Below are 13,260 nucleotides of genomic sequence, written 5' to 3' on the forward strand. Positions count from 1 at the left end.
AGCCTCTGTGCAGAAGTAACATTAGTAGTGTTCTCTTGCAGGCACTTTCTGAGGTAGAGATTTTAAACACTTCCTTTTAAGCAGGACTGATACAGCTTCTTCAGCTATTTGCACTTGTCGTCATGATCGGGTTTTTAATAGGTATAGGCAGGCAGCCATTCAGTTATAAAGATATAAGTGACCTAAATTACATTTGTTAGAAGAAAGGAACAGCTGAGATTGGAATTCACTAAAATACCTTGAAATAACTACAGCAGGATTTGGATTAGTTCTGATCAAATGAGTGTTTCATTACTGTGGAATAAATGGATTTTCTGGAGCTGCAAAACTATTGTGCCTTCCCCAGTGTTGCGAATTGGCAGTTAAAAATCCTTAACGTGCACGTGAAACCAGTGTAAGTGCTTGAGCTTTTTGGCAAATGTAATTGTTATTCCAATCAAATTTAGTTATATTTGTAGAGACTAGTAGTTACCATTTGTCTGCTTTGTGTTTATTAAAATTAAAAGCTAGTAAATATGCTGTGGCACCTATTCATTAAATTACTGGCAGTCTTGGCAATTAGACACCTCACTGGAATAATCTTAGTTGAAACCACCAGTGGTTCTTTCTGTGTGGATTGCAGGGTCTGCCATTTAGTTGAAAGGGAATGAGCAAGGCTCTGCTGGGTACATGTGCAGCAGGAGCCAGACTCCTGCATTGAAAGGCAAAGCTTTTCGTCTCGCCCACAGATTTCCTGATTCAAAATAAGAAGGCAGCGACGCGTATTTGTGGGCAATAAAAGGAACAGACTCGTACTTATATTTTTTGTTGCTATTTTGTGGCTATTTTCCTTTTGATCCTTTTGATCATGGTAGAGTAGCACGACTGATTCCAGTGCAGATATTCTGGATTTGCTGAAGCTTAGACAAGTGCAGAATCCCAGCAAAGCAGCGCTGTCATTTTTTAACTACTTGAACATAATTTTTCTCGGGAGGAGATAATTGATAACGTACAACGAATTTATCCTGTTCGGATCTGGAACGATCTAAAGCTAGATGGATGAGTCAGGCAGTGTAAGAACAAGATCACAGATGTTTGCCATTTTAAACAAACTCCTTTAACAGTTTGGGATGTATGGGCGATCAGTCATTTGTCTCATGTTTTTCAACGTTTCCCTTCCTGCCTTGCTGAACATAAAACATGACCCACTTCGGTGCGAAAACCCACACGTGTATTTTTTCTTGGGGGTTGTTTTGGTGTCGAGCTGAATGTCACACTCCAAGTGTTGATGCCAACTGTTGCTTTTCCTTCCCCAGGGAGCTGAAGTGCAGACAGATTACGTTCCGCTGCTGAATTCCCTTGCCATGTACGGCTGGCAGCTGACGTGTGTGCTTCCCACTCCCATTGTGAAGACAAACAGGTAGGGAGGGGTGGGTGCTGCCTCTTGGCCAGGGAAGTGGCTGTACAAGCACCGCAGTCTGCGCAAGCAATTCCCCATGCACTCAGTGTGGATCTCCTTGCAAGGCCTGCTGCAGCTGTTCTCAGGGGTTTCTGAGCATCACTGACCACATGTGGCAGGAAGCACGTCTGGTGGGCAGAAAGACTGCAAGGTGGCAGTGTGGTTTCTGCATGATTTTTCTGGGTGTTTCTGCCTCTCTGTAAGCTCCACGAATGTAAAATTCCTGCTCTGGATCTTCCAGTAACGTCCTTTAGAGCAAAGACAAAATGTGTGATAATATTTGGAGTGAGATGTTGTCTAGCTGAAGAAAAGTAATTTTATTCTCAGTAGATGTCTGTCTAATGCTGCTGATACAGTCTAGCTGAGCAGAACCCTGTGTGATTAGGGTGTCACTGCTCTAGTAGCCTTGTGTGCAGATACAATAATTCTGTGGTCTACTTTGCTATTATTTATATTCTGAGTTTTTAAATATAAATGCAAATCAGTTAAAAATAATCTTCATAACTGGGCAAGAACAATCATACCACTTGTTAATCATGAAGATGGTGCTTTCTGAATTTTCACTGGTCAGGGATATATTTATATGTATATATACACCAATATAATCAGTCATGATTTTTTTATCTTAAAAGAGTAAAAATACGCCCAGCTCTTTATAAGATTCGGATGAAGACTACTCCTACACATAAAAACCTAAAAAGTAAAAGGCCATCTGTGTTGAGGGAAAAGCTGTACTTAAGTTTTACATAAATGTTTAAATATAAGAATTAATAGAAAAATCACAGTTATGATTCGTAATCCCTGACTCTTAAAGATATATATATATAATTTTCTTTCTCTTCCAGCTTTCTGTATCCCACTAATACCTTCAGTAACAGAGGTCAGTGCAGAAGGGCACCCAGCTGGTGGTTGTTCCTCCTGCCATGACCTACAGGGAGCACCCAGCCCCATTCCAGATCAGTTCCCCAGGAGGGAGGGAAGGAGGGAAGGAACACTCCAGTGTTGCTGAGACACAGGCACTGGGGCTCCTAGGTTTCTTCCTTTCTGTTCCAAGCAATTTATTCTGTGTTTACACACTAATGCTAAAACATTCAGCAAAACTGTGTCATAGGCTGACAGGCTCTATCAGTCTGAACATTCCCCTCTCCCTGCCCCCCAAAATACCAGGCTGCTCAAAGACACCAGGGACAGGCAATGTAAGGATCATTCTTCATTTTGTTCTTCTTTGACCTGCAGAAATAAATGACTGAGATGGATTTTCGCTTTGAATGATGCTGGATGAGAATTTAATTCATTCTCAGGAGTGTGCATTTGTTTCTTTTCAGGGAGGGGAATTTATCTACAAAGCAAATTGTATTTCTTCAGAGACCTTCTTTGCCCCAGAAAGCAAAGAAGAAAGAATCTAAGGTAAATAACCTTGAGTTTCTGGTTTCTTTGGGTTTTGCTGGTGGTATTTTTATATTGAAATTGATTTTTCATAGAAGTAAAATGGCCTATTCAATGTTTCTGCCATACGCTAGCGAGACACAAGGAATGGAACTGTTCAAACGAAAGAAACAAAAAATGCTCAAATTATGTCAAAGCTCCTAGATTTCATTCTCTGTTGAACTTGCAGCATAAGAAATGCAGATTTTTTTTCATGTAAACCAGCCATAAACCTCCATTTAGACCTAAAATACTCTCATGTTTGGTGCCTGTAAGGTGGAACCAACACTATTTTCTCTCACCCATTTCCTGTATTTTCTGTTTAAACTGCTCTCTCATTTTCTCTCTCTCTCTCTCTCTCTCTCTCTGTTTCGGTAGAACCTGGCAAAATGTAGACCTGATCTTGGCTGGTGTTCCATTGTGTGAATATTAATGAATTCTGCTGTAATTTAACCAAGAAAAGCCTCTAGAATCCAGCTAAATTATCCAAAAGCATAGCTGACAGCTAATGATGTATGGATGTGGATGCATGTATGTATTCCCACTTCCACTTTTAAACACACAGCTGTGGCAACCCCTGCCCAAACCTGTCATGCCATACAGCTGAAGAGAGAAATACAGGAACTGGAAACTGAGAAGGTGATGGCCTTCCTACAGTGGTCAAATTTGCCTTGCTCTTTCAGTATGCAAGGGATCAGGAAAGCCAGATGAAGTATGGAAAAGATCTCTGGAACCATGCGACAATGAGGTTGCTGACTATTGCAGCCTCGTTTTTGTTCTGGCTCTGTGGGCTTTAGTGAGTGCTGCCAGCCCACTGTCACCTGCAGGAGTGGGTGCTTGAGGCCGTGCAGAGCTGAGCTGCAGCAGGAGATAGGAAATGCTGAGCAGAGCTGAGCACCAGAAGCATTTTACTCAACAGTTTAGATAATTGCAGACAGTTTTCATCTATGAAGCCCTCACTTTTTGGAGCCTGGTTCTGAGAAGGTTGTCTTTTTGATACAGTGCAGACCAGGGAGGGGAGAGTTTGAATTGACTGAAGCAGGAGAGCACTGCTGGGAGTGTGACTGATTTAGGATTTACTCTCTCTCATTTGCAAAACTGGAGCCCAGAATATTGTGTGAACTTGTTACAAAGCCCATTTTCCTTGGTTCCTCTCATTGTTTTCAGGTGATTAAAGGGATCTTGGGATGAGTGTCAGAGTGCCTGTATTTGGTCATTCTTTTCCTACCACTGTGTGTGGTTTTAGTGCAAGGGATGGGAACCCATATGTGGTTGTTCATCCTCAAATAGAAAAAGAAGTATGATGCTGATTTCTTGTATTATAATAACACATACATACCATCCAGATGACTTAAAACTTTAAGTTTTTTTCATTCTGGGTTATAAAAACTTATCCAACAATGTCTGGTTGACAAAACAAAGGACTCACTCGTTGGCAGTGTTAAATATATAGGCATAATTGAGGGCAAGAATCACCACAGCACATTTTCATACCAAAGGTCAAGGAAGGATGACACACCTTGATTATAGTTCTGTAAAGGGATGCAAGACTGGTTCAACATCTCAAAGTGGTTGTTGTGTCACATCAAAGATGCGAATCCAAGCATTTGATTAAAAGTTGCTGAATATTCTGCACATAAAACGTCCCAGGCTATCAGGGAGGTTTTTTTTTTTTAACTTAAGCTATGGCATGTCTAAAATATTTATAGATAACCCTCAGAGGAGGGAAATAGGATGATAACATTAAATGGATATTGCGTTGATGGAAAATGTTCTGTCCTATCTTTGCACATCAATGAACTGCTGTTCAAGGTAATCAGAGGAACAGAAAAGGAAGTATGCAAGGAGTGGTACAACTTCTCTCCTCACTGAAAAATACTTCTGTTAGTGTAATATTCAGTCAGGGATGAGGTTTATTCAAGTGCTCATTCACTTTATACAAAACCAGTGCTTATTTCAGCAGAAACTGGCTGAATGCGTTTTTGTGAGATAACAGTGTTAAGTACCTGACTGTGTACACGTACACACACACACAAAGCCTCCTACAGCTGGATCTTTATCACATTTAGGGCCCTGATCTTAACCTTCTGCCAAAGAGAGCATTGAGTTAAGTGGAGTGGTGAGTGCCCAGCACTTCTGCAAATCAAAGAGGAAAAAACTCAGGTGTCTGAATTTTAAACAGCTGAGCTCTAGAACTGAGATGTTATCGTTCCTCTTTCTCTAAATTGCAGTGCTATTGAAGTGAAAGATAACTTCCTTTAAGTAAAACCGAGAAGAGTTTTGTGAAAGCCAGTTTCTTTCCTTTTTTCCCCTTCTCCTTTTACATTAAGTTCTGGCTACCAGGAGGAAAGAACATTGTTCCAGCTTTGTAATCTAATAATAAGTTTTGAATGGCTTTTTGATTAAAGAATAAATAGCTAGATCAAAAATTTATGAATACAAACTCTTTTGGCCAACTTCAGCACAGACCCAGTTTCACTGGAGAAAATGGCTTTTTTGAACACGGCTGGGTTTGCTGAATGTCCTGATGACATTATTTGTGCCATCCAGATATTGCCTCCTAACCCATTCCTGAGCTTCCATCAGCAACTGACACTGCTGAAAAAATGGTTGTGCATATTCAGAGGTACTTAGCAAACTTGTGTAGGATGGCTTAGCAGTGGCTTGGAACCATGGAGCAAGTCCAGAAGAGGCCTCAAAGTTGGTAAGAGGACTGGAGCACCTCTCCTCTGAAGACAGGCTGAGGAAGTTGGGGATGTTCAGGTTGGAGAAGAGAAGGTTTCATGGAGACTTCACAGCAGCCTTCCAGGATCTGAAGGGGACCTGCAGGGAAGTCACAAAGGGACTCTTCACCAGGAACTGTAGTGATAGGACAAGGGGTAATGGCTTCAAACTGAAAGAGGGCAGGTTTAGATTGGAACGTAGGAAAAAGTTTTTTTACTGTGAGGGTGGTGAGACACTGGCACAGGTTGCCCAGAGAAGTTGTGGGTGCCCCACTCCCTGGCAGTGTTGAAGGCCAGGTTGGATGGAACTTGGAGCAATGTGGTCTTCTAGGAGGAGTCTCTGCCCGTGGCAAGGTAGTTGGAACTAGACTACCTTTATGGTCCTTCCAGTCCAAACCATAATATGATTCTATGACTTTATGGTCTGGCTTTCCTAGGGAAGCTTGATTTGTTTTTTGACAAACGAAGCAGGTAGAATAGTGACGTATTTTTCAGCCTTTATATACATTATACCTGTCAAATTAGTTTTTCAAGGTGCTGCTAGCTCCCTTTTTGTTTTTCAGTAGTAGTTAAAACAGTTCTGAAATGGTGGCTGTGGCAAGTCCTGGGGGAGTGCTGCAAGTAGCAGCCTCATGCTTTCTCATCAAAAGGCATTCATCCAGATGGTTCAGAATGTTTTACTGTTTGGGTATGGTCGTGGGTGTGGTGTTAGTTCTGCTGTTAACCTGGTGAAAAGCACTGGAATAATGCCATAGGATTGCTTCTTCTGTCTGCACTTAGGCAGCTTTGCATATCCTTTCCCTCCACACAGTGTAGAGAGGAACCCACCAGGCACATGCAACAGCAGAGGCAGAAAGCATTGAGCTCTCCCTTTGTGTAACAGAGATATCTGTGTGAGCAGAAATCATCTTAGGCCATCTGATTTGGTCAGGCAACTTCTTTTAATGTTGGGTCTTTCTGGTCAAATCCTTAGTCTTTGAATTAAAAAACTAACTGATCAAAACATGTCTAGTCAGGAAAGTAGATGTCCACGTGAGATTGCCTCTAATGCTCTTTAACATTTGGATCTCTTCTTTGTAGTTTCACTGGAGGTTCTCCAAAGAAGACATGCACAACAGAAAAATGAAGAATTCCACAAAGGCTAAGTTAAGTACTAGGGAGAAGCAAAGGGCGCAGGAGATGCAGGAATTTGAAGTCACAGAGAACACGAGAAACTTAGAAGCACAAATCACAAGAGCAGCCAAGCCTGATCCAGAGCAGCAGCCAGATGATGTCATAGACTTGGGAGATGAGGTAGCCGGGACCGACGACAGAGGTGCCCCCCACGAGGACGGGGCGTCAGCGGAGACGCGTCCTGCCGGCTGTGACACTGGTGACAGTGCTGGGCAGGTCTGCCCCAGCCAGGGCGGGCCCGGCTGCCCCGCGGGGGAGGCCGCAGAGAGCGGGGGCTGCGCGCCGGGGCTGGATGGCGGCAGCGACGGGGCAGCGCTGGATGGGGACTGCTCCTGCGAATAAGACCTGCTTCTTAGGAACCCTGTTACTGATACTTTGCCAAGACAAAACAGATTTTGATAATCCCCACCACTAACTCCATTGCTCAACTCAGCATTTCTTTTTTGCATTTTTTTGACTTACTTTGGTCTCTAGCACTCTGGTATCTTAATGTTTTAAATATCTACAAGGCCCAGACTTTTCAACCAGAAACTGCAAAATTCCTTTCACTGTATGTAGTGGGAAATGCTCTCCTAGAGCTACACTTTAAATTAAAAAGTGGGGAGGGACAGAAATCATACTTTTTTGCATGACCAACCTTAGCAAGCCAGCTTTGAGCCTGGGTCAGGGCAAGTGTTCTGTTCGGTCAGATTTTACTATTGTAGTACTTTCTTGTCCACGTAGCTTTTCTGGAAAAGTTATTGTGCCAGATGTTATTTTGTCACTAGGCTTGTAGTGTCATAAAAATGATACTTGGACTTCAAGAGGTTGAAACTGAAGTTGGAAAGCTTAGATAAGATGGCTGTTATCCATATCTTTCTCCAGGAGCACACTCACTGATGAGATTCTCTTCTGAATTTTAACCCTTACAGATCCTTTTGCAATAAGCAAATCGTGTACCTGTTCAGGCACAGTGGGTAAACAAATCCCATGGTGGATTTGTGAGGTGGATGATTCCAGGACAAAATGCAATTTCCTATTGGGTCATTGCTAATCAACAGTTCATCAGGAGCTGTGGGGGCTTCAGAAGACAGAAAAACAGGAAACAAAAAGGCAGGTAAAAAGTACTTCGGTCAGTGGTTATCATCACTAAAATTGGGATTAGATGTTACCTCCTGACCTTTTCCAGGTGGTTTTGCACCACTTCCTCATTGTTAGGAAATACTTTGTGGTAAAGAACTGAAATTGTACACAGGGGTCCGTGGCCAACAAATGTCACTGAATGACCTTCCAAAATGAAAATACCTTAACAGACCGTTTTTTTCATACAAGTAACCATATGCTGGGAGGGATACCTAACGGAATTCTGTAAAATTAGCAAGATTTTTATGTTTGAAGCTACATAAAAATATTTACAAGTGAATGTACATGTAATATAGTTTCTGTGCCAATGTTCTCCAAGTACTTCAGTATTTTTACAAATGTAGGAAGGAGTGGTTTCTCTCTTCTTAACCACCTTCATCCTTGTTTAGAAGTGGTCAAGTAATCTGGTAACAAGCTGAGAAAAACATTGTAAATTCCCCTGCTTTTCTTGTTTTAAAGCAAGAGGTAGAGCTCTGTAAGTGATTTGCTGTTTTTTCCCTTGACTGATTTGTGCTTGATGATTTTCCTTAGTCTTCAAATCAAAATGCTGTACAAAGGACTGCGTTCTGTATCAGATGGCACCTAAAGTGGTTCAGAAGCATCTTTCATGCCTAAAAATTACTCAGTTGGCAGAACATTGCAGAGAAGGGAAAAATTACATCACTTAAATATTCATTTAATTGGGATGAAGGCGCTCAAGTTTAAACCATTTGATTTCACACACACAAAGCACAGTGGTAGTTTTGTCATTGATTAAAGAGTGTTTTATTTTGAATTCAGTGGTTTAACCACAGGACTGTAAGTAACTTCAGTTTCTGATGCTATTTTTCAGTTGTTTCATTTGGTATTTTGAGATTGCACTGGGGTTCCAATAGCCTCAAAAATAGGTTGCTGCAGTTCTGCTTAAATATAAGGTCTCTGCTTTGTACAATTTTAAGTTCCTGTTTGCAGATTTTATTAGCATAAGATCCTTTTACTGATGGTTTCTATCTCAAGGACCAGCTTTGTATTAATCTTGTTTAAAAATTCGCTATATTTAATGAACGTTTTGCTAGTAGAAAGTGTTGCAGTAGAAAGACCTCTCCAAATACTTTTTAATAGAAAACGTTTATTGGATTGCAATTTGACCTTGTTTAACTGAATCTCAACTGCTTACAAAACTAAAGAGAAATAAAGGTCATGAGGAGATTCCTTATTTGTGGTGTTTGCACAAATGCCAGTTATTTGTCCCCAAAAGGAGGAACTCCGTTCTCTAAGTGGTGATGAGGGGAAGCGTCTTACTGAATTAGCAGTAGTTACTGGTGCTGCAGAACTGGCTACTTGTTTTTCCTTTCCCAACAAAGCATCGAACGGCGTGTGGGGAAGTTGCACTTGTTTAAGTGAAGGCTTGTTTTAAAACTTGGTTCCTGTAGAATGTTTTTTTCCTGGGTTACGGTTGGGAAGAGTGGAAGAGAACTTGCATGTTTTTTCAGTTTCAAAAGGGCAGGGTTTGGGCTTTGTAATCTCATAATCAGTTCCAATTGTGACTTTGACTTACTCTGAGCTGGTTCAGCTATCCAAAGTTGTGTGTGTGCTTGTGCCATGCCCCTATTCCAAGGAGAGTGAGAACGCCAAAATCTTCTCTCAGACAGATGATCCAGATTTGATGAGGGCTGGGGAAGGCAGGTCTGTGGTGCAGCAGCAAGGCTCCACAGCTGTTATCTGCATTTTATCTCAGCTGCCTTTGCTGTTTTGGGCCTGAAAATGCAGGACCACCAGAGTGGCCAGGGAAGTGAAAGACAGCAGTCAGCAAGTGGTCATCTGAACAAGCCACCAGCTGTTAGACAGGAGAAGTTCAAAGGAGAAAATCCGGCTCAGGCATTGGAATGGGCTGCCTGGGGCAGTGGTGGTGAGGCAAATGGTGGAGGTGGAGTCACCTTCCCTGTAGGTGTTTAAGAAAAGACTGGGTGAGGCAAATGAGGAATGTCAAAGAGGAGTGGCTGAATTAAATGAAAGATGGAAAAGGGTTTTTAAATTGCAACAAACAGCAGGGAGCAGGGGCAGAGGGGTACAACCATGATGGGTACGGTGTCCAAACTCTTGAAGCATCATAATGAAAATAGGTTCGTTAAGAGGTATTAAATACACAAACAATGGGACTGGTACTTCAGCTTGCATTATGTCTTTGATTATTTGATCTGTGCACTTGAAAACAGTATAAATGAAATAGCCCAAAGTAGTTTTAATACATGTGTGGAAATGCAGCAGAGTACAAAACAATATACCCATTTCTCCCTAATTTGGCTCCTCTGTCAGCCTCAATTTCTGAGGTGAGCAGAGAAAGAGCTCTGCATTTGGATACCCTACTTTTCTTTGTAGTTGCTGTGACTCTACATTTGCCTCAGGGAGCCAATTATAGGGCAGAAATGAAGCATGATCAGCCTTTCATGCAGGAATTTCATCCTCCCAGAACTGAAGAGTATAAGAAGAGCAGTTACTAATTTCTTGCTGATAGATGTTTCTCGAAAGTATGAGGAATGCCAACAAACAACACACCTATGAATTCTAGTTGTGGACACAACTCATATGTCTCTGACGCTGTTAGTGAAGATGTGCTTTTGGCTTTAAAAGGTGATCCTTGCCAAAGCCTTCATCCTCAGGAAGGTGCCTGTGGTGCTGGATGTGGCAGCTGACTCTAATCAGTACCTTACCTATACACTGAAGGGAGAAAAAAGGCTTTTCAATTTCAAGTGCTTTCTGTTACTCACTTATAAAAGCACCCTACTAACTAAAATGATATAATGATAACTGAATAGCCACTCTTTTCCCAGCTAATTGATGCAAATACTATAGGAATATTTGATACTCATTGTACCAGATGAGCAGCTAACGGGTATAATACGTGTCACAGGAAGAAGAGAAAGATGAAGTCTAATCAGGTTGCAACACCAGGTAACTCACAAACCTCCTGAAGTTCACATATAAATGTATAGATGGACACATCTCTCACTCCTTATCCTTTATTGCAAAAAATAAAAAAGCATCAGTCTACTTTTTCTCCTTCAGCCGTTCCTTAGCTGGTGGCACTAGTGTAAGAAGAATAAACATTTTTTACGATGACAAGATTCACCAAAGTGATGAGAATATTTCTCCAACTCAGTAGGAGCTGAACAGCAGGGGCTGCTCTCTGTTCCTGCCAGTGCAGGCCAGTATCACGTTTATTGAATTATTTGTAGACCATGTGTTTATGTGGGTTATGTTTCTGGGATGTTATTTTTATCTTCAATTATGCCAGAGTCAGATCCAATAACGGACTTAAAGGTGAAACCGACATCTAAAAGATCAGAAACTCTTTAGAAAGAGACTTACAAAAGATTCTTAAGTGTCAACAGGAAAAGGCTGTGGAGGAAAGGGATGTCAACAACTTTCCCGATTTCTTGGCTTAGAAATCGCATTTATTACAAGGTAAGAAAGGACTCCTTGCTCCCGGTACCAGAGCTGACCACTGTTTGGGGGCAGAGGATATGAAATAATTACTCTTGTCCATGTTTCGGGGCAGTGTTATGTGTGTTTTGTCCTGCTCTTCAGGTGGGTGAGCCCACACAATTAGATGTGTCCTTGCCCCACAGCACTCAGGCTGAGTGTAACAGGGGATGACAGAAGGAGGTTAGAGGGAAGAGAGGATGATGACAGAAGCAAAGGGTTTCAAAATGCCTTTTGGTAAAGGGACATTTTGGTGCAGGTCTGAGGAGGGTTTGTGAAACAGATGTAATTTGGGCTGCAGAAAGGCTCTGCATTAAGGGAAGAAAAGGGTGTACCAGTTTATAATTCATGAAATGATTTAGAAGTCGTAAGAAAAACAACATTTAAAGGCTTCTCAGAATCTCTTTACCATGACACTGTTAAAATACAGACAAACCTAGTGCGTGGCTATTTTAGGGCACCAGTACTTCCTGATAGCAATGTATTGCACATTCCTAGGAAAACCCTGCTTCTTTCAAGCATCAAGCTCTGACATGTCAGCTGTGATCTCTGTGAACACAAAACCCCCTTGGTGTTATTTTTTGTGACAAGCACGCTGTCCTATTTACATTCTAGAGTGAACTAACAAGGAAGCGTTCATTGCAATAGGGGTACTCGGAATCTTCCTCTCATTTAGGAGGAGGGATTGGATGAGACATCCCCTCTGGGCCTGCAGTGGCTGTGCAGGGGGCCAGCGATGGCAGCTGGCGCTGGCACCACATGGAACAGAAGCACAGACCTAAGTGGATGAGGCTGCAAGCAACAGAAGGCACAAACTTAGGGGCAAAGCCTCAGCAGTGCATTAGACAATACTGTCCCCAGAAGGCAACTCATGAAGGTCCATCAATGAGAGTCACCTGTCCTGATGGAAAATACAGCCTGTCCTTAAGTTCTGTGTGTTCCAAGTGGCAGCAGTTATGGCCTGTTCTCTTCAATGCCCAGGAAGTGCTGGGATTATTTAATTTATCATCTTCTGACACAGTCCCAGGAGTAGCTTTGTGCTTCACTCAAAGCAAGGGCCTGGCCTTTCCAGCAGGGCTGCCTCTGCAGTTTGAGGATGAGGTGCACGTGGACGTGGCAGTAAGCAGCCCCCAAGCTGTACAACATACCAGACTGATAAGAGGGTACAACTGGAGTATGCTGGAGTTGAAAAGACTTCTTGAGACAGAACTACAGCTGGGCTCGAGGCCTTCTTAGCCAACCACAGCGACGTTATGCTTGAAAAACAAAAGTGCTTCACACCAGCATGATTGCAGCAGGCTGATGGGAATTGGCTGATGCGTTCAGTGTCTCTGCATCCCACTATTTAAGGCAGAGCAGGGAGACACTGATGGCAAGGAACCTGATGCATTACCTACCTATGTCTGAAACATGTAACTCAAGGAAAGGAGCCACTAACAAAGGGAAGGCCTTTTCCATTTAACATTTTCACTAATTCAGTATTAATTTAGTATCTTTGATACTGTTCCTGATTGAGGTTTTCAAATGTACAACAGGAATCTCTGCCACTTAAGGACTTGAACTATCTATGCAGACAATTAAAAAACTCACAGATTTTGTTGGTCTTCTGATTTCTATGATGAGTTTTTCTAGAAGTTGGACAAAGAAGGTTCATTCAGGAAAAGCTCAGGTATAGGCCATTACACCTAGAGGTACACTCATGCCTTGCAAGACCAACCATTCCAAAGACTTCTCTCCAAGCAGTATGTCCTAGAATCCCCTAAAGCTCTGCACTTTATGCAGCAGGACTCTGGAGATTTCGCATCTTGGCTGTTGCTGGCCAGTGCTGCTTTTGAGAACATGGCCCATGCAAGCACAGGATACAGGTTCAGGGGAGGAATTCTTAAGACTGCTGCACTCAAACACTTTCAACTCAGG

At 42.2% G+C, this 13,260-nt stretch overlaps 1 protein-coding gene across 2 annotated transcripts in view; it reads left to right on the forward strand.

Moving 5' to 3' along the window:
* RFTN1 (raftlin, lipid raft linker 1) overlaps positions 1–9,076 on the forward strand; it is a 95,955-nt gene extending 86,879 nt beyond the window's left edge. For both annotated transcript variants that reach the window (XM_066194824.1, XM_066194814.1), the window contains exons 8-10: positions 1,296–1,399; positions 2,764–2,845; positions 6,667–9,076. In XM_066194824.1, coding sequence (XP_066050921.1) covers positions 1,296–1,399; positions 2,764–2,845; positions 6,667–7,101 — 621 coding nt within the window. In that variant the 3' untranslated portion in view covers positions 7,102–9,076. The remainder of the gene's footprint in view (positions 1–1,295; positions 1,400–2,763; positions 2,846–6,666) is intronic.
* Positions 9,077–13,260: the final 4,184 nt, after the last annotated feature.

The sequence above is a fragment of the Chamaea fasciata genome, unplaced genomic scaffold (genome assembly GCF_029207755.1).
Source record: "Chamaea fasciata isolate MVZ Bird 193981 ecotype frontalis unplaced genomic scaffold, bChaFas1.0.hap1 SCAF_1, whole genome shotgun sequence".
NCBI lineage: Eukaryota > Metazoa > Chordata > Aves > Passeriformes > Sylviidae > Chamaea > Chamaea fasciata.